At 43.1% G+C, this 20945-nt stretch overlaps 1 protein-coding gene across 2 annotated transcripts in view; it reads left to right on the top strand.

Moving 5' to 3' along the window:
• The first annotated feature begins 2935 nt into the window (after window positions 1–2935).
• The window catches only part of LOC137163882 (ADP-ribosylation factor-like protein 8B), a 38753-nt gene continuing 20743 nt past the window's right edge, over window positions 2936–20945 (top strand). Inside the window, exons 1-2 of one of the 2 annotated variants that reach the window (XM_067564312.1) lie at window positions 2936–3284; window positions 10385–10465. In XM_067564312.1, coding sequence (XP_067420413.1) covers window positions 3162–3284; window positions 10385–10465 — 204 coding nt within the window. In that variant the 5' untranslated portion in view covers window positions 2936–3161. The remainder of the gene's footprint in view (window positions 3285–10384; window positions 10466–20945) is intronic. The other variant, XM_067564313.1, reaches the window with a different exon arrangement.

Raw genomic sequence — 20945 nt, forward strand, 5'->3', positions numbered from 1 at the left:
TGCACGCGCTGCTAGTGAGGACGCACTCCACTGACACAGGCCAACGTAATTACTGTGGTGGCTGGCTGTCGACTTAAGTGAAGTCGACTTGTTTGTAGTGTAGACATGCCCTCAGCATCACCCAAGCATTTAAAAAGTCCTGCACAAATAGAATTTTTTCACACTTCCCTACTTGATGTGAATTCTAGCAACTTCAATTTAAAAGACCTCTTTGAAACAAAATAGTGTTTTTTAAAATGAGCCCACCTGCAAACCAAAATCACTGAACTTCACGTCATCCACTACATCCATGAATCATAACCTCTGCATTCCACACAAACCATTCCTATGAACTGAACTGGCTGTATTTCATATGACCTGTCTTTGCAGTGAATAGGAAAATATGTGGTAGTAGTTGTATTTATTATGTTGCAGTGCGTAAATTGCGCTGGTGATACACACTACAGAGGTCTTAGCCGCCGGGGGCTTACAATGTAAATTGGACACAACATTATGATTGTAAGTCTCAGTGAGTAAGGAGGTCAGGGATTCAGCAATAAGATCATACAGTTAATCAATTTGATCATGTGCACATCTTGGTGAGGCAATTACATTTCATCATAGAAATTCTATAAACAAAACTTCGGTGAAAAGGGATAAGCAGCAATCATTGGACACTGATCTCGTCAGAGTTTTTCTCCAGTTTTGACTGGACACTGTCTGCCATATGTGATTGGCTGTTTGTTCCAAAACCCCCTCTCCCATCGCCCACTCCTTCCCCCTGCTCTCCATCTCTTCACACAGCTTCACATTACACTTGCCCGTTATACCCTCCTCTGCTTCCCTTCAATGTCCTCTTTCCATTTAGCTTACCCCCTAACTAAACTCCACCTTTAACATTGTTTGTTTTTAAAGAAAACTCATGGAACAATATGACATTTGCAGGTCGTTATGCTGTTCACTTGGCTTGTATACTATATTGTCTTTCCCTATTTTGTCTGTTTAGATTTTAAGCTCTGCGTGTCAAAGACTGTCTACTATTTTATTTTCCATTGTGCCAGGCACCGTCCACCTTGATTTTTTGTTGTTGTCCCCTCATGCATTATGATAATAAACATAATTAAAAATGTGTGACATCTCCCCAAACCCTAAAAAAGCAAGGAAATTCCAAGTTATAGGACACCTCTTAACCATACCATAATGCCACACCGCATGTTTCTACTGTCAGCAACAGATGCATTGTCAAAAGGATTTTTCTTCTGCTTCTAAAAAGTGAGGAAACTACACATAACCCAGTAATCTCCCTCTGTATAATGTATATCTTTAATTATAACATCAGAGACCTTAACAAATAATTTCAGATTCAGTGTGTGATATATTTTGTATATATAGGGGAGACATAAGGTTCTATGAAATATTGTGAGTCAAAATAACGTGGTGAGTACTAGTGTGCTTGCTTATAAGTTGCAAACAAAAGAAAGTTCCTTCTGATAGTGAAAACCCACTCTCTTGGCATTGTTGGTAGTCCACCATTGACGATATTGTCGCAATTCACATCTATGGCTACTCATATGACTATGAAGTCCGAACACTGATGAACAGAGACACACTGAGGGCACGGGATGTTTAATGATGCAGCTCTGTGGTGCCTTTCACATGCAGCCTGGAGATGATTTTGTCATTTCCGCTCAAATCTGTTACATGCTGATCTTGTCAGAGACTGTCAATGAGTCCTGTTCTGAGCCACTTGCTTGGGTTCCTTAAAGTTGGTACCAGCCTATTGAAGATTATTCTTCAGGTTATCTTTGAAGCACTTATAAAGATGACTCTGTAGGCATTAACATCTGGTTAACCACAGGCTAGCATGTCACTTCAAATGGCTATCACCAAAAAGTGAGTCTTAAAAAAGGATCAGAATGAAGAGAGGATGGGGCCTAGTTACCAGAGTCAGATAATGGTTCCCTACGTAAGGCATAATGTGGGAAAAGGCTTTGAGCTGGCTTTAGGAGATGTGGTTGAAGGGGGCATTGAGGCTGACCTTATTGACAGAGCGGAGGGGTATTCCAATTACAGACTGACCCCCAACACCTATAGATGATGCCTGGCCATCACCTGTCAAATAAAAAACCCACTCCCCTGCACTGCACCAGCCCTGTCTATCTTAGGTAATTCTCCGGCCTGTAACACTGTAATATCCAAGTGCTTCACAATGTTTATGTATTGGTCCTCCCATTATCCTGTGACACAGAGCAGGGCTGCCAGCCCCATTGTACAGATGGGAAACTGAGGCAGAGAGGGGCTAAGTAACTTACCTAAGGTCACACATGAAATCCATGGCAGAGTAGGGAACTGAACCTTGATTCTCCCAAGAACTTGGCTAGTGACCCAAGACCCCAACCAATATGCCTTGCTTCCCCTGCACAACACTGCTGTACAGAGCCAGCACTTTGCCCTTCAGTGACAATCCCCTATGGGGACCCATCTTGTCACCCCCCACTCCCAGTGACCCCCATGAGGACCCACCCTGTCACCCCTCAGTGACACCCCCCACGTGATCCCCCTCCCCTCACCACCCACCATCACCCCTCAGTGACTCTTCCTGGGAGAACCCCCCTTTTGCTCCTTTTGCGTCCTCCCCGCCGCTCAGTAACAACCCCCTGTGGGGACCCACCTGTCACCTCTCACGTGACTCCCCCATGGCACCCCTGCAGGGACTCACCCTGTCAACCCCCACGTAACCCACCGCCCCTCACGTGACCCCCAGCCCACACCCCTCCGTGACGCCTCCGCAGGCGCCCACCGTGTATCAACTCTCACGTGACACCCGCCCACTGACACCCCCACATAGACCCACCGTCACAGCTCACGTGACACCCCCGCGGGGACCCGCCCTGTAACCCCCCGGGCTCCCCCCTCCCCCCGTTTCCCGCAGCCTCGGTGCCGCTGAGACCCCCGCCCCTGCCGGCCGCTCCCGCTCCGTCCTGAGCCCCTCCCACTCTGCGGCGACTCAGCCAGCGGCAGTCTGGGGAGAAGGGCGGTGGCCGGGGTCACGTGCGTCTCCTCGCTCAGCTGATCCGAGGCCGGTGCCGCCGTCTGGCCCCTGGAGCCGCAGCCTAGCGCCGGACCGGCCGCCTGAGCGCAGGGGAGCTCGCGGTGCCGCCGGAGCTGGGCTGGGAGGCGGGATGCTGGCGCTGGTGGCCCGGCTGCTGGAGTGGCTGCGCTCGCTGTTCTGGAAGGAGGAGATGGAGCTCACCCTGGTGGGGCTGCAGTACTCGGGCAAGACCACCCTGCTCACCGTGCTGGCGGTACGGCGCTCGGCCGCGCGGAGGGGGCCCTGGCCCGGGAGGAGGGGGTGGGGGACGCTGTCTGTGGGGCGGGATGACTGTGTCTGTAACGAGGCGGCGGGGCTGTGTCGCTAATGGGGCGGGAGGTGCTGTGTCTCTAACGGGGGGACGGGGGGGCGAACCTTCTCTCTAGGGCGGGCGGGAGGGGACTGTGTCTCTGGGGTGGGGGGCTGTATCTCTAACGGGGCGAGGGGACCCTGTTTCTGGGCCGGGGGCCGGGCTGTGCTGCCTCTCTAAGGAGGCAGGGAGGTCCTGTCTTGGGTGAGGGGGCTGTGTCTGGGGGCTGTCTCTCGTTGGGGGAAATGGAGGCCGTCTGGCCCTGGGTTTGGATGCAGCAGAGCAGAGCCAAGCCCTGCTTGTGGCTGGTTTCCCTCCTGGGAAGGAGGGAGCCCTTGGGGTGGTGAGTAGTACATGAGGGGGACATGGTTATATTTGGGGCTGGGAACAAGATGGTCACTAGAAACTTTGTCAGGATGTCTAGTGACTTGTAGCTGAACGCCTGTCACCTCTCTCTCCTCCCACTCATCTCTATCCCTCCTCCCCCCCCCCCCCCCCAAGAGAGGGTAACTGCCTGTGGTGAAGTCCTCATCCTGTCATAAGATCTCTGTAGGGAGTGGGGGCTGGGAGAAATCCTGGGACAGTGACTCTTTTGCAACTGCTTTAATTTCACACCACCAACAGATGTGAGTTTAAGTTAGAGATGAGAAAATAGCTTTCTCATTATCAGGTTCATCTATCTCACTGCAAATCCACAGGCAAAAATATTTGTACATCATATAAAGAGTCACTTTTTCTATAATAAAATATTGTTTTGTTTATATAAATTCTCACATCAACACCACCTATCCAACCAAAATGCACCTGATAAAATAATTTTCTTACCTGTCATTGAGACTTTATCACTACCTTCACTGAATCCCTCCAGTGATCCCTACTCATCCATCACATCAAGTTTTAAACTTTATTCCCCCCTTATCTTCAATAGGTTTATGTCAGTTTGTGTCTTATCATTGTGTCCTTCTCACACAATGTTGGCATCAATGTCCTATTCATCTCCTTCTGTTGTTCCCACTTATGTGTCCTTTTCCATTCTGTCCCTGTACTTAGAATGCCCTCTCCATCTCAGTTTGTCAAGCCACCACTCTTCACATTCAAGTCCTTCCTAAACATTTGCTTCCCTGATGCCAAAAAGATATAAACTGAATATTAGAGCTGGTTGGAAGATGGAATTCCCGATCTGTGCAGAGTTCCAAAATTTACCTGAAGTGGAATGAAACAATAATTTTTCAAAATGGCCAGTGGATTAAAATTCTGAAATTTAATTTAGGAAGAATCCAAATGACATTTTATTTTGACTGTATCAAAACATTATAAAGTCAACACTAAATGTTTTGATACAGTACAGTTAAAACATTTAGTTTTGACCTTATAATATTACATAAAAGCTTTGATGTAATATAGAGGTTGAAAGGTTTTGACTATTATATTATGTCATGGCAGCCAGGGAACTGGCCAATAAACAAGCTCACCAGCAGCAAAGGTGCTAAACAGCTGGCTTGTCATCCTATCTGACTTCTGTTGAAAGTTTCAGTGGAATTGACACATTCCAATGCAACATTTGATTACATCAGGTCGTGTTTTCTGACAGAAAATTGTTCGATCAGAAAACTTTTGACCAGTAGAGCTGGTCAGTATATACCGATCAACTAATACATACTCACACTCACGTTATTCAAAGTCAGTCTTTCATTTGGGCTTCCCAATGCATCCCATTGTCTCCATTTTGCCTGTTGTTACCAGTGACTTATGTTGCAGTATCACCTATAATGTGCTAGACACTTGAAGAGCCTGTCCCTACCCTGAAAAGATGGCAGTTTAAGATGACAAACACCAGAAGAAAAATGGGAGGAAGGGATACAACATATAAGCAAGTGATTGGGTTGGTGATAAGCATACAACTTTAGTCCAACATTTGTTTTAGGTTTTACTTTATAATTTGGGGACAAAGGTGAAGGGAAATGGTGGTGAGGGGGATGAGATAGGAGGAGGAAAGAAGGGGAGAAAGATGGAAGGATGAACGAAAGCGTGGAGGGATGGAAAAATGAGGCTAGCAGTGGGGCCACCGGGGGGGGGGGGGGGTGTTGTGGGGAAAATCATCGATCAGCAAACAGAAAAGGACATCTGCAGTTCAGATTGTAGAAGGCAGTTTGGTGAGATAATTGGCATTCAGGTGATCTGATGATGCAGGTCTCAGTGCTGCTGCTGTTTTAGTCTAGACTCCAGCTGAGGAGAGTGTTCAGTTCCAAAGGCTTGCTCTACCCTTGGGAGTTCTCACTTGGCAAACAATAAATCATCTTGCCACTTGCAACCATTATAAAAATAAAAATAGTCTTACAATAAGATGACAGCATTAGTGTAATAATAAGTGTGGGTGTTAGTGCTTAATGATTTACAAGGACTTGGCTTCCTACTAGCAGTATGTTTATGGTACACTGGGAGTGGCACAAACTCTAAACCTTCTGCTGTAGGTTAGAGAAGAACAAGTTAGCTAAAAAATAACACCTTTTGGTCTTGGGTTGAATTTACATTAGCAAACTTTGTATCTATAAGTCGTCCCTGTGCAGCTCAACCAGTGGTAGCAATGTTGGAAGTGGAGTATAGACAGGAATCTCAACTTCTTGTTGTCATGTTATTTAATTCTACTCAGAGTGCGTTAGACATTATAGTGGTAATAGAAATCTGCACTATGTACACTACAACTTCTGCCATTGCTATCATCAGTGGAGATGCACTAGTGAAGATTTATCTGTCTAATTTCTGCCAGCAAAAATGCAGTCTAAGAAGAACGTTATGAGATGAATGACTTTTGACCATGTTTTCTGATTTGGGGAAGGGCACAGATTGCAGCTATGGAAAAGTTCATGTATTGTGTCCTTCAAGTTGGAGATAAGGTATCATGATAGTAAAGGGTTGGTTGAGGACCAATTCTGAAGTAAACAGTCCAGGATAAAATAGTTCACAGTGGGTTATTCTTGAATACAATAGACCTGAGGGGAGAGGGTTGGAAACTGTGTTTGGGGGGCTGGTTGGGTTGGAAAAGAGGAAACCATCACGACAAAGGACTGAGTGTATTAAACCTAAGCTGTTGTGGACCATAAAAACAGTCATACAATGTTGTTTGTATTGCAGTAGCTTCAGAGCTCCCAGTCAAGGTCCCATTGTGCTAAGCTATGTACAAATACATTGTGAGACAGTCCCTGCCCTCAAGAGTTTGGGCAAGATTTTTGCCCTGTTCTACCAGTGTAAATCCAGAGAAATTGCATTGTCTGTAAAGGAGTTATTTGAACCAGTGTAACTGGATGTAACAGTGTAATTGGATTTGAGCCAGTGTAACACAGCAGAATTTGGGCCATTGTTAATAGTAAGAGTGACTGTTAATGACAATAGTCAATATAATTACCTCAGTATTTGAAGGCATTTAATTCAGTATCCCAAAGCATTTATAAATCAATGTTTAGGCATGTGTCACACAGGCATGTTATACAGGTGCTCAGACTAGATGATCACAATGATCACTTCTGGCTTTGAAAGCGATGAAAAATGTTCATTTAAAAACCCTCAAGCATCAAGCCTTTTGTCTCTTTTAGATTGTCATTTGTTGTTTGTTTTTGAAATATGATAGAATAAGAGTGTCTGACTGCACACTCCTGAATATTCACAAAAACAAGCTTGTGGGACCCAGGAAACTAAATCTGTTTTATCAAGATTATTCTCTGCACTTCCAGACTCCTTATAGCACCTGAAACAAATAGTCTTATCACAATAGTTTGCTTGATAAGAAACTATAGGTTAATTGGGCAAAAAATCTGTAATTCTCCGCCCCCCCCCCCCATCCTTGTCTTTCAGCTAGAAAGTGATGGTGTATGGAGAAGAGAACTATAAAAATAATGTTATCCAGCTTGTAACTGTTTCCTTTCTACCATAATAAAAACATCTCAGAAAGATAAGACCAAATATCTAAATAGGAGACATTAACTGTTTGAGAAACCCAATATATACATAGTATCTCCACTGCCAGGGCATGACTTTTTGATTATGAATGTCTTCCTATTTAACATGTCTGATGTATAATTTGCTAATAAAAATGGAAGACTTATTTTAAGATTTACTGAAATCATGGCTTTTAATGGATTCCTGGCATAAATTTCTAGTTTTCTTCCCCCCAAGATTCTAGTATTAATAATAATCACATTTCTTCTTGTTTCTCGCTTTGAAAGTCAGTCCAGCATAAAATATATATTGAACAAATTAGACCAGCGCCTTTCCAGAAGATTGAAACTAGCTAGGCTTTGTCTGATTCTATTCCATTCCAAATTTCTGCTAGTTACTGCTAGGTATATGGTTTTATATAGGAGAATAGGTACAATTGTGTTTAGTGATGATTTTTCCCACCTTGCTGGAGGCACGTACGGAAAGTGACAGAAACAAAGAATGGCGTGCGCGCGCGCGCGCGCGCACACACACACACACACACACAGACAGAGAGACAGACAGAAACAAAGGATGGGGGCAAAGTATGGGAGAAAATGTATCCATAAGACTTCCTATAGGAAAGTTTGGTACCATGGGAACAATACACCCTAAACCAACCAAAGAATTAACTGATAGAGGTTTTTTTAATGTGAAAGATAGAGAACATTAAAAAAATCATGACGTGGGAGTAACAGGTCTTTATTGAAAGTTATGTGGCTTTTTAAGACTAAAACTGGTTTAGCATAGTTGATAGATAAAGGCCTGGTCTACACTGGTGGCTTAATTCAAATTAAAGTCCCTTAATTCGAATTAATTACTCCTGCGTCTATACTTGCGCAATGTTAATTCGAATTAAGGAGCCTTTAAAATCAAATTAATAAAATCACCTCAGCAAGTGGATTAGCGCCTGAAGCGCATCAGTTAATTCGCATTAGTGTGAGTGTGGATGCAATGGAACTTAATTCGAATGAATTGGCCTCCAGACTGTATCCCATGATGCCCCATTTCAGTACCCTCCCCCCAAAGCAGCCCCGGGAAGATTTAAATCTTCATTTCCTGCGGTGAATGGGTTTAAAATCCAAGCTGCGATCACCCCACACACAACAAGCCCTTTGCAGTTTGTCTCTTAAAGGGTTTGAAAGATTTCACCACCCCCCTCCCCGCGTGGTGAATGCATTTTAAATGCCCAGCAAGCCCTTTGCAGTTTGTCCCTTTAAGATTTGTCCCTTTGAAAGTTTAGTCCTTTAAAGTTTGACCCTTTGAAAGATTTCACGACCCACCCCTCCCCCTCCCCGTGTGGTGGTGAATGTCTTTTAAATGCCAGCAGTGAGAGGAAATTCTTTGCTACATTGTTTCAGTGGCCAATCATGGAAACTGATACTTTCTTGAGTTTATTCACAGTGCTACATGTGGTTACATTATATCATGTTTTCCATCAGTGAAATGGAAACATTTGTATCACTGTATTAATATACTAACTGACTCCGTTGTTATTTATCTTACATTCTACAGACACCTGCAGAATCAAAATCAAAGGCAAGCAATATACAGAGGGTGGTAGGGGGAGCATAAAAGGCAAACAGCATACAGGTGGGGGGTTCATTTGGTGAAGGGAAAAATCAAAGGCAAGCAGTATACAGGAGGTGGAGGGGGAGCATAAAAGGCAAACAGCATACAGTTCTAAAGTAATCCAGGATAAGCTGCGATGTATTTGTCATGGTCAAAATGAGAGCATAGTTCAGCTGGCTCCATGTGCCTGCAGCAATGGCGATTGGGGGAGTAAAAAAACAGCATAAAAATCCTTTTCCTGTTTGTTTGGGGGTGGGGGAAGAGGGTGGGGGAAGCTGCGCTGCATCCTGGGATGATGACACTCGTCACAACAGCCTCAATGGTTAGTGGCACTGTGGGATAGCTTCCCACATTGCACTGCTTTCTAATTCGAATTAAGGCTGGCCAGTGGGGATGCAAGAAACCAGCACAAACACTAGTGTGGACAGTCTGCAGCGCTTTCTATAAATCGCTTTCTGTAATTCAAATTAAGCTAATTCGAATTAGTGCTGCAGTGTAGACATAGCCAAAGGATAGAGAGATGGAATCTTATCCTCTTAACTCCCGTTAATGAAGGGGAAAGATGTAACAAGTCTGGCATGACTGTGATAGCATTTGGAATCAGTCAGCTGGTCAAGTGGCATAGAAAATAGGTGTCGTTGTTAATGGAACAAAATGCTTATTATATTTATTAAAGGTACATTTTTGGAGGTGATGAGGGGAGAGGCCATAGTGAGTCCTCTACTTAGGTTCTCATTTTTTTTACTACCTCCTTTCCCATGCTCTGTCCTTTTGATGAATAACTTTAGTATCTAAACACTAATGTTATCACTGGTCACAAGATGTAACAAGCCTGGTGTTCCTTCATTAACTGGAGAAAGTTTAGGGGCTGACATTATAGCAATGTTCCTTCAACTGTGAGGGGCTGGGCAGGACTTTTTTTAGACCTTGTGTATGATAGAGTATTTTCCTAAAACTTCCTAAGTTGTTATCCCTCATTCAGCTCCATTTACAATAGTAATAGTAGGAATTTGCGGGTAGGTGGTGCTTCCAACACCATGCTACTCAAAATGCCGGTTACTCCCTGCAGCACCATCACACTAGCACTTTCATCATTGTTGCCTTTGGTGGAGCTGAACTCCTGGTGGCAATGGTGAGGAACTTTAGGAGAAAAGTCCTAGTGTTGTCCAGGGTTCATTGTAATCCAACAATGCTGCCCCCAGATTAGCTAAGGGAACCAGATGAAGCGTGATGCGTTTCCTTGACTATTCAGGATAATCAATCTAGGAACAAGAGGTAGGAACATGGTCAGATTTCTCACACGACAGGACAGTATGTTAATCAAAGTGCTGGCCCATATTATTTTAAAGAATTTACATAATTCTCAATTTGTTGTGAAAATGAAAGATTATTTAGATTACAAATGCTAACTGTATTAGTTCTGTATTAGTTATAACCAATTTTTTTGTTTATTTTTTTAGTCAGGGCAGTTCACAGAAGATATGATTCCTACAGTAGGCTTCAATATGAGAAAAATAACAAAAGGCAATGTTACCATAAAGGTAAGTGTTCTTATTTGAACTATACTAAAGAGGAAATTACTCTTAAAACCAAAGGTTTTCAACATGGATTGTGAGTGTGTAATATTTAGTGAGGGTGGTGAAAATGGCTGCACTTAACATAATTAATTACAGTTATCCTTTCTGTCTTGTGAAATAATAGGATGGACTATTCTTTTTAATAATCTTTATCAAGACTTCTTTTGAATATTCACTATGGTCAGTTATTTCAAGAAACCAACAGAAGAGTATGTTCACTTTTATGAAAACATACCAACATAATGAACAACACATTATTAAAGTAAACCAACAAACTTGAAATTTAGTCTACTTAAAAAAACCAAGTGTTAAAACTATTTTCTATATCTGCCACTGCACTTCTTTACCGATTCTTGTGACTTTTCAATAACTCTTGTAGGTGTGAGCTGTTTTTCTCTGTGCTCTCTTGCTGTGTGAAAAACAGGAGAAATTTACTTGACAATACAAGGAATTAATGAAACTGACTATACAAAGTGTTGTCAAATGGACATATTAAACTGAAAATGATATTTTTTCTCTAATCTCTTTCAATGGTAGTAATCTTACAGTTAAAACATCAGTACAGGGGAAAAAGCAGGCAAGCGTCTAAGTTGACAATTTTCCTTTTTAGACGTTTCAGATCAAAACATGATGTCACTTGTTCTCCAATAAATATATTCTTATTTTATTTGTATTATTATTGCATTCATTTAATTTGTCACAGGGAAGTCCCTTCCATGCCAAAACCTCCCCTACATACCTTTTAAAATGGAAGAAGTTAAAAAATGGTAGGATGGACAGAGGGAACTTATTTTGGCTCCAATCAATTTAAATTAGAGCAGTATCGAAAATATTCAAATTACTGTTCAACCCTATATGTAAGCAGTTATCATCTACCTCTCTTTTTTTCCTGGATCTTTCTTTTCTGTTCTCCTCCCTCTTTTCTCCTCCATTTCTTGGAAATTGTGTCTCTTCCCTCTGGATTTGTGGGTTTCCTGCACCTGATTGAAGGCCTTGCCCATTCAGAAAAGTGTGTGTGGGGTTTTTGTTTGTTTTATATAATCTAAAATATCAATTTAAATTGTTGTTGTTAAAGTGTCCAACCCTATGTGGACACTCCTATTCCAGTACGAGTACCTTTTTTGGTTTAGTTTGTGTCTCTTGGGATGCGGGTTTAATCTAAACCAAAAAAGCCACTTACACTGGAATAAGAGTGTCCATATGAGTGGGCTATACTGGTATAGCTGTATCAGTATAACTATCAAAACTTTTCCATGTAGACAAGTTCTGTGTTTGTACAGCACCTAGTAAGTGGGGTCTTGGTGCATGGCTAGGGCTTTTTGTAGCAATGTTCCTAAGAGACTGGACAGGACTTCTTTTAAACCTTGTGTATGATGGGACATTTTAGGAAAATACTCTTATTGCTCATTCAGCTCCACTTATAGGAGTAATGGTACTAAAGTAGACCATGACTAGGTCCAGGACTAGATACAAAAGTTATACAAATAGGAAATAAGGCCTTAAACCATGCATTTCAATATCCTAGTCTTCTGCATTCAATTTTTAATGTTACTAGCTTGTAGAATAATCATAGGGATATCTGTTAGTTACCAATATATTTAGGTTACCTAAACAATTACATTATAAAAAATGCTTGTCAACTTTTTTTTGAGAAGATCTAATGTCTCTATTTGTGGCAGATCTTTGAAATTAGGAAGAGTGAAAGCCCTCAGGCTATAGAACTGCCTTTTTTTTTTTTTTTTTTTTTTTTTTGGTCCATGAAATTCTATTCAATTTTGGCTGAGATATAAATTTAAAAATCACAATCGATTGCTGTGGCTTGCACTTGTGGAGAAAATTTTGGCAGTACAGTATGGCAAACTAGTAAATATGAACACCGAACCACTGCTGCACTTAAAGTTTGCAAATGTGAGGTTTGCAGTTGTCTGTACAACCTAATTCCGCTGACTTGTGCATAAGCATTATAATACAGTCTTTAAATACATGACCACACACTATATTTTTCTGTAGTATCCCTGCCTCCTTTCATGCAGAGGACTGATGCAAGGGGAATCTGGTATTTCCTAAATATCAAGTGTTTGAGTTTGCAATCTAAATAACATTCTTTCAACATAAATTTTTGTTATATAAAACCATATATATTACATGAACATAATTTCAGTATATAATCCAACCTAGCCAAATCTTTCAGTGACACAAAAAATGTTCCCTCTGAAGATATGACAGTATGTGCAGGGGGTCATACTAAATGATCACAATGGTCCCTAAATATTTCAGAAATACAAAATACTGTACATTTGAAATAAAATGCTTGGTTTTTTTCATATTCTAGAAAGAAGAGTAAATGTTGGGAGTGTTATAGAACAAACTTCCCCAAGTTATAAAGAAGGGAATGATCCCACTCTATACCGGGAAATACTGTGGGAATACTCCCACAGATATTGGGAGCAGCCCAGGAAGAATATTTCTGCCTTCCAATTTCTCCTAGCTTCCCCAGAGTTGGGCTGGAGACTGGATGAGCCATTTACCTTTACAAACAGGCACATGTCTTGGAGCTCTGTTGTGCACTGTTTCCTCAGATACCATCTTTTTCAGCAGTGTTGTCCTGGACTTCATTCTGCTTCTATCAATAGCATGACTCAGAAAAGGCCTTCCTATGAATGTGCCACCAACTGGTCTGAGGCAGACATGTGAGAACTGGTGGGCAATTTGTGCAGATAGGTTTAATAGCCAGGTAAACTTTGTCACTTTGGTGTGTGGCTGTCTGAGCAGCTTGACAAGGCTTGCATTACTTGGAGCATTGCTTAGAAAAGATAAGAGGAGCTTAAGCTCCTATATGACAAGGCCTGTGACAATAGTAATAAGTCTGGAAAACATGTCTGAAGTATAATGAATTGGACCAAATCCTCAGAACTCATCCCTCCAACCAGCCCACAGTGCTATTTGGTAGTACTGATGTTCCTTTCAGAGCAATGGTGAGGGACAAAGAGGATCAGAAAAAAACACTAGTCTATGAACCAGAGGGGAAAAGGAGCCAACTGGGAGGTGCCCAAAACACTACCAGAAACTATTTTTGGGGATCCAGACAAAGCAGAGGAAATGGCAACTAAACTGGGAAAAGAAAATAATGGCTGAGGGACCCACACCTGTATACAATAAGTATGCATCTTTTTATTCTAAGTATTTGCCACGAAGGCTGACTTCTGACACTCCCCCTCGACTTTTATATTTTTGTTTTTGTTTTCAGGGTTTTTATGGATGCTATCATTAGTATAAATTAGAGGCTAATCATAACTTCACATCAGTATCACTACCTGTCATGCACCACTTCCAGTCCCTACCTCTCTCAGCTTAAACTGTTCCTCCTTACCTTCCCACCCCTTCCTTATGTCTACAGCACAAGCAGGAACTGCCAAGCGCCTCTTTGTCCCTCCTAGTTCTGTTGCCCCAGAGTCAGCATCTCCCTTGGTAATACTCAGCCTTTGCCCAGATGGACACGCACAGTGGTTGCTGTGCCATGTCACGTGTCTGGACTCAAAATGGAGGACAAAAACAAAAAAGTACTTTACCTTTTAATAGAAACTGCAATGTAAAACACTTACAGAGAGGGAATTTTTTGTAAGATTCTTCATATTGGATTCTGTAGTTAAAATATTTGCATTGCATCTGTCAGGCCATTGCGCCTTAATCACAGTTCACTCTTTCTATTTGATACATGACTTATTCCCAGGCATTGTGAGAACCAAAGGCTAATTAGGGGGAACTAGATATGCTTTTAGGTTGACCAGCTGATGTCCACCCAGGTCCTCAAAGGTTCTAGACCCATGTTTGCTCTTGGAAAGAAATGTGACTGACTGACATCTTTATACATTTTATTTTGATTAATGATTTTAATAAAATTGAGAAAACATCCCAAAACCAAGATACTGTTAATAATACTCAAAGTAAGACTAAAGCAATGCAACTGTGAAATCAAAAATGAATTAAGATGTACTCAACAAGTTAACTTCAATATTGGATTGGAATTAAATAATAAAATTAGTTATTTATGAGATTAATAAAACAAATAAATTTTAAATTCTAAGAAGGAATCCAAGGAGGTGGCAGGCCATTTGGCCATAAACCCCAGCTGTTAGACGTTTTCTGAAGTTGGTCAGATCTATAACTTGAAGATGGCTAAATATTTTGATAGTGAAATCAAATTATTATTTTAAGTCTAAACCACTATCTGAGTTTCTTCCTTAGATTTCAATTGTTGTATAGTAGCTAACCCTTTCCTACCCTACCCCCAAACAGAGATAATACAACACCAAACCTTAAAAGAACACTGACAAGTAGAAGTTTGACAAAACATTTGTTTAGCAGTTTACAGCTGAGATCTTCAGGACATTATACATTTTAATGAATATCTTTTGAGACTGTTTTAGGGCTGTTTAAACCTAGTGAACTTTCTTTTTGGTGCCTTCCTCATGTGGATTTTTACAGATGCTTATACACATGTGCATGCACACAACCATACTTCCACAACCTAAAAACTAGAATATAAAAAGGTTGGGATGTCTTCCAACTAACAAAAAACAAAGACAAAAATGGAAAGAGTAAAAATAAGATACTGAGATTACAGGGTTTCATTATTCATTGTCAGCAGTTTACAATAAGTCTGACCCAAAATTCTATAAAAATAACTGGAAAGATCCTAGCAACAACCAGCCATTCAACATTCATCCATCAACAAAATTAAAAATAAAATGGAACCTATTATGATCAGATATTGTTCTAGCAAACAATACAATTTAGTAATCTTGATATTTAGGAGCTAGGTCATAAATCAAACAGCTTATCTTTGAAAGTTTCATATTGATCAAGAAATCTCTATTCCCATATATGCTATTTCTGTAACATGATATTATGCTAAAAAAGTGTCAGACTCTGAGATTTGGTGGAATAAGTGAACTACTTATCCCATCTATTTTCAAATGCTAACACATTTTTTAGAAATTTAAATATTAGATACTAATGAATCTGAACATTACTGTTGCTCAATTCTCAGGAATTGTGTCATTGAACCTTTCATAAAACAAGCGTTTGACCCTTGTAATCAAATCAGTGAGCAAGGCAAAGTTCCTTCCTTCCTTACAGAAAGTTACATAGCATTTCAGAGAGCTGATTCTGTAATGTCACTGTGCGAATAACTCTAGTACAAATTTATCAAACTTCCCCTCTCTCCCTTCTGCAAAGGCTGTGTGTGCGGGTGTGTGGTTTTGTTTGAGTCTCCTGTTTGCTTGCATTAACCTTTATTAGTTCTGTTATACTCACCACCACCATTTTCCCCCACCTTCAAGGATAACTTTCTGACAACAATCTAGGATCCTCAATTATCCCTATAAGTGCTACATGCTAATTTTAATTATAGGTCCTTACCAATTCTAGGCCAAGGAGAAAGGACATTGGAATTGAAAACTGAACTGAGATTCTTTTATAGCATTTCTGTGGTTAACTGTGGTCGTTTTTTCTTTTTCACTGTAGTCGCCATGGCAGTGCTATGGATTTCTCTGAACAGTGGTGGGGAAAGGCAGATGAGAGTCCCAGTGATGAAATCCTTAAGAAACAGAGGACCAGGGAACAAATAGAGTAGGGAACAGCTACTCCTAGACACACATAGCGACACATACAGGACTTTGAATGTACTGGTTCAAGGAACACAAAAATGAAGATGATTCTTGAAAGAAAGGGCAGGTTTAGGCAAGAGGATGGGGGATTGATGCAGGACTGTTGAGGCTTGAAGGGGAAATAGATTCTGTTGAGTATATAAGAACTCAGGAAAACTTGAGTGCTTACATTGTTGCTTAAATTGAAACAATTGGCTTTTGCATGTAGGCCTCTACCATCTTCCTGAAACAACATACAGTATGAATCAGAATACTGCCACTGAGTGGACTGGCCCCGCACAGCCTATCTGTTCTAGTAAAGGAGAAGGCAAGGAAAATTAGAGTATCAGTGAAATGAACTTATAAAGCAATATCTCTGTTGCTCTTGTTACTGTAAATATATTAGTTTGTTTTGCTATCACAGCCAGTGTGCCCCTTTGTTTGTGTAGAATGAATTAGAATCTTGGAGAAAAACGGATGCAATTAGCACATCACTGAGACAGTTCCTTTAATATCAATAACATTAATCACTCCTTCATAAATTCCCTTGCATAAATAATAGGAATAATGAATTAATTATAAAGATAAGAATAGTTTTAAACCATAACTGCACAAATTCTAACATCTCATTAAATATTTATTTTTAAAAACTGATATTACAGGCCCACCCTGAATTCTCATCATCAGTCTGTGTGCACGCACATGGCGTTTTTCTTAATTTGGGCAGCACACATAAGTGCAGACTGTGTTAGTCATGTTAACACGGTTGACGGGTGGTAGAGGGCAGAACTCACCTTTATGTGGTACATGTGATGGTTGCTTCTCTCCTGTCTTTTGTATCGTCTGAGGAGCATGCCTCCTTCTCCATAAGACTGGCCTGAGACTATTTCTTGGGCTAGCTGGAAGGTTAGTCTGCTGTCAGTCCCAGCACCAGGCATGCCACTCTCTGTAACTGATGCTGCAGTTCTGGCTGGAAAGGCCAGAGGCAGACACTGGCACGTTGAGCTGCAGTTCTATGTGTTGCCAGCAGAGGCGGCCCCTCTGCTTGCTGTGGAGTCTGCTCCCTCCCTTGAGCTGCTGCCAGTGCCTATGCAGTCTTAGGAATTGCCACCTGCTGGGCAGACCGAGGAAGTGGGAAGGCAGCTCAGGGATAGCAGGAAGTTCCCACACCAGCCCTTCTCACTCCCCTTTAGTGCTGTGCTGGAACAGGGGTGGGAGGAGGAAGGGGGCCCCAGGTGTATGTGCATCCCGCCTTTCCATCTTATAGGGAGTCAGGTCTAGTTCTCCTTTCTCCCCCTCATCCGCCCCCACTGCTATTGAGTTTTTTGCTGCTGCTGAGCTCCACTGTGGAAGGGGCTGGGCAGGGCCAGTAATAGGGAGTGGGGAGGGAGCCGGGCACAGGAGCAGTGCTTTGGGAGGAGGATCTGAGCAGTGTGTGCTAGGGATTGAGAGGCGAAATAGTGCTGGGACAAGGCCAACATCTGGTGATGGGAGAAGGTGCAAGGCCGGGGCTGTGCCCAGCAGAAGGGGAGAGAATGAGACAGGATAATGTCCATTGGATGGAGAGGTCTGTGGGGAGAAGGGCATGGATGAGGAGCCACAGGGACAGTGTGTGGGGAGGGGATCAGGTAAAGGTGTTGAAGTGTCCTGCCTATCAACCAGGAGTAAAAATGAGTAGGTCCTCCCAAATGTGAAATGTGCGTACATTACAGGGGGTGACTCTCTTCCCCCTAAGAGTTCAGAAAAAGATCAAAAGGCAGTGGAAGTTTAGCTAAAACAATATGGCTTTTGTAATCTCATGACTTTTTTGTCCTGTTTCATGTTTTTTCAGCTCAGGATAGTCGGTCCTGGAAAAGATAGAGGTGGGTGGATAGGTGGAATAGAGAGGGACAAAGAAAAGGAGGAACTTGAGAAGGAGAGAGAGGATGACCAGATGCCCCTCCATCTCTTCCTGTTTCCTATCCTAGGTAATGAGGAATTTTGTGGATGAACAGGTAGGACCTGGCCATCAGAATATAGTACTCGGTCTTGGGGGAGGGATGGGGGAACGGGACAGATAAATATGGGATTTAGGGAGAGAGAATTTAATTGATAAAGATGGGAACACAGAATAGACTAAAGAGCAGTGGTTCTCAGCCTATGTACTATTGTGGGCTGCATATGCATTATGTGGGCCGCATCCAATACTACCTGTATGGCCCTGAGGATGTCACATGGGCCACAAGTGGCCTGCAGGCTGCAGGTTGAGAAACACTGCTGAAGACAGAGAACTGAACTGTTGAGGGGAGGCACAGAGTGGAGGAATTTTAGAGAAGAATTGGTGGAGGTTCAATCTCAACTGTCTCAAGCCTCTTTTCCATGCTGAACTAGAGTGTGGATGGGGGTAGCAGAAAGTGGATGGGAGTAGCAGAAAGTGAATGAGCGCTGGCTTCAGCCGCCAGAGGAGGGAGCAGGAGAACCACTTTGTAGACCCCAGACCTGAATGGGATGGAGCAACTGGAGGCATGTGGAGAAAGTTGTGAGCTGCTCAGGAGAGCTGAAGCTGGCATGCCAGGATCTCTGCTCCTTCTCTAACTTACTTTAACTACTGCTGCAACAGCTTATTGTTCACATGGAGCATATACTGCTGTGAGTCCTGCTGCCTCCTCACTGTTATTTCATGAAAGCTAACATGAGATCTTTATTAAAGTTATTCAAAGCCCATCAGACAAATTAATAATCGTTACATTAGTTGCTGACTGTAGGGGCTGGGAGGTGTTGCCTCCCTCAGAGATTGATGGTGAGGAAGGGCCAAACCCCTTCTGGGGGCTGGAACCCAGGAGTCCACCCCCAACTGACCAGAAGCAGAAAGGTGGGACAGGGAGGGGAAGAATAAATGGTGGGCCTTCCAGCTCAGTTGAGAGAAGGCAGCCGAGGGAGAAAGCTGTCTCTCCCTTGGTGCTGGGGCCTGGGCCTGGACCTGAACGTTATCCTGAGGAGAGGCTGCCAACTGGCTGGGGCCCTGAGGACCTGCCGGAGCTACCTGAGCCCTGCGAGCCAGAGGACACCCCTGGGCCTTATAACCTGGAGGAGCTTCCCGAGCTGCCTCCCCAGTGTGTGAACCCAAGGAAACGGCCCTTGCGACCTGCAGGTGCTGCCCTCCGTGGAGCTCCTGGATCTGCCGCCGATCGACAAGGCTGAAGGGTTCTGGAATCTCCCCCTGGCAGAGTATCCCGAGAAGACTGAGAGTGATTGCGGGGGACACAAGGTACTGCAGGGAAAGGGGGGAAGGAAGGAGCCCAGGGAAGCCAGACACCCATCTGGCTGTTTTATGGCTTATAGCTGAGTTAGCGTGTTTCGGCTGGAGCCCCACTGACTCAGTGACAGGACAGCCCATCACTGCCAGGGGCCCTGGGCTAGGATGCAGTGGAGTTGGGTGGGCCTGCGCCCCACCTAGTGCTAAAGACTCGTAGCTCTACCTAACCACCCTGCCTAAGGGCCAGGCTTTAGACTATTTGCGTGTCCTTCCTAGGGCTGCCGCCCATTTACCCCACCGGGACCCGATCCGCCGGTGAGCCTGGGCTATGAACTGTTTGTTCGCCCTACCAAGGGCTAGAGGCTGCTCCCCTTTGCCTGTCCCACCATATCTGAGGGCTTGGGCCGTGAACTGTTTGCTTGCCCTACTGAGGGCTAGAGACTGTGCCCTTTTGCCTGCCCTGTCTAAGGACCTGGGCAGAGAGCTGTTTGTTCGCCCTGCAGAGGGCTAGAGACTACTACACTTTATCAGCCCAGCTCTGCCCAAGGGCCTGGGTCAGAAACTGTTTGCTTGCTGTGTGGAGAGCTTGAGGCAGCCCCCCTTTGTCTGCCCGCCCCGCCTAAGGGCCTGGGCTTTGAATTGTGTGCTCACCCTGCCAAGGGCTAGAAGGCTCTTACCTGGCCTGCCTGGCCCTGACTGTGAGTTTGGGCCCCAACCTACTGGATCACCCCGCCTAAGGGTTGGCAGGGTGCCCAGGACGGTGGGATTGCCCAGTGGGGCCAAAGAGGCCCAGAACCTCTAACTTCCCTCCTTTTTTGCTAGAACTCCCCACAGGACATAGGTGCTGGGAGGCGTGGCCTCCCTCAAAGATTGACAGCGAGGGAGGGCCACCACTCCCACCCAGGGAACGTTTACACTGAGCCATATTTGTGGGCCAACAGCCATCTCTGTCCTGCTTTCAGTCTCCCAAATAAAGCTGAGTGAATAACAGATTTTTTGGTTTGGTGGCTGAACTTGAATTTTTGGTGGGGTTTTTTGGCTGACATGGAAATTTAAATTTTTTTTGTTCAGGTCCAAATGAAATGTTTTGAATGTGTGTTCAAACTGACACTTCCTAATTAAATGTCAATTCAAAATGACATTTTTTAAATGGTTCTTTTTAATTTTTAATTTTTTTTTTTTTATTTTAAACAAACTTTTGGCATTTCTGAAGTTTTTATTTTCAGGGTTTTTTCAGCTGAAACTATTTGCTGAATTTGACCTAAATTCAGATACATGTTTGGGGGGCTCCAAAAACTATCAGCAATTTTACTGTTGGTTACAAATATTTCATCCCGCTGTACTCCCAAATACATGTTCCAGCTGCATCCTGGACCTACTGTATGTATAGCTGAATCAGCATCTCACTGGGTTTGTGTAATCTAGAAATGATTTCATGAGCCATGGCAAAAATGGGTATCAATAGTGACCCTGAATCAGAATGTGGCTGGAGGCAACATTAATGTCAGTTTTGTACAATGGGAATAGACTTCCCTTTTGTCCCCTCTGAAAAGTCCAGTTT

Source organism: Emydura macquarii, unplaced genomic scaffold (genome assembly GCF_026122565.2).
Source record: "Emydura macquarii macquarii isolate MOO-44397 ecotype Brisbane River unplaced genomic scaffold, CSIRO-AGI_Emac_v2 contig_2636, whole genome shotgun sequence".
NCBI lineage: Eukaryota > Metazoa > Chordata > Testudines > Chelidae > Emydura > Emydura macquarii.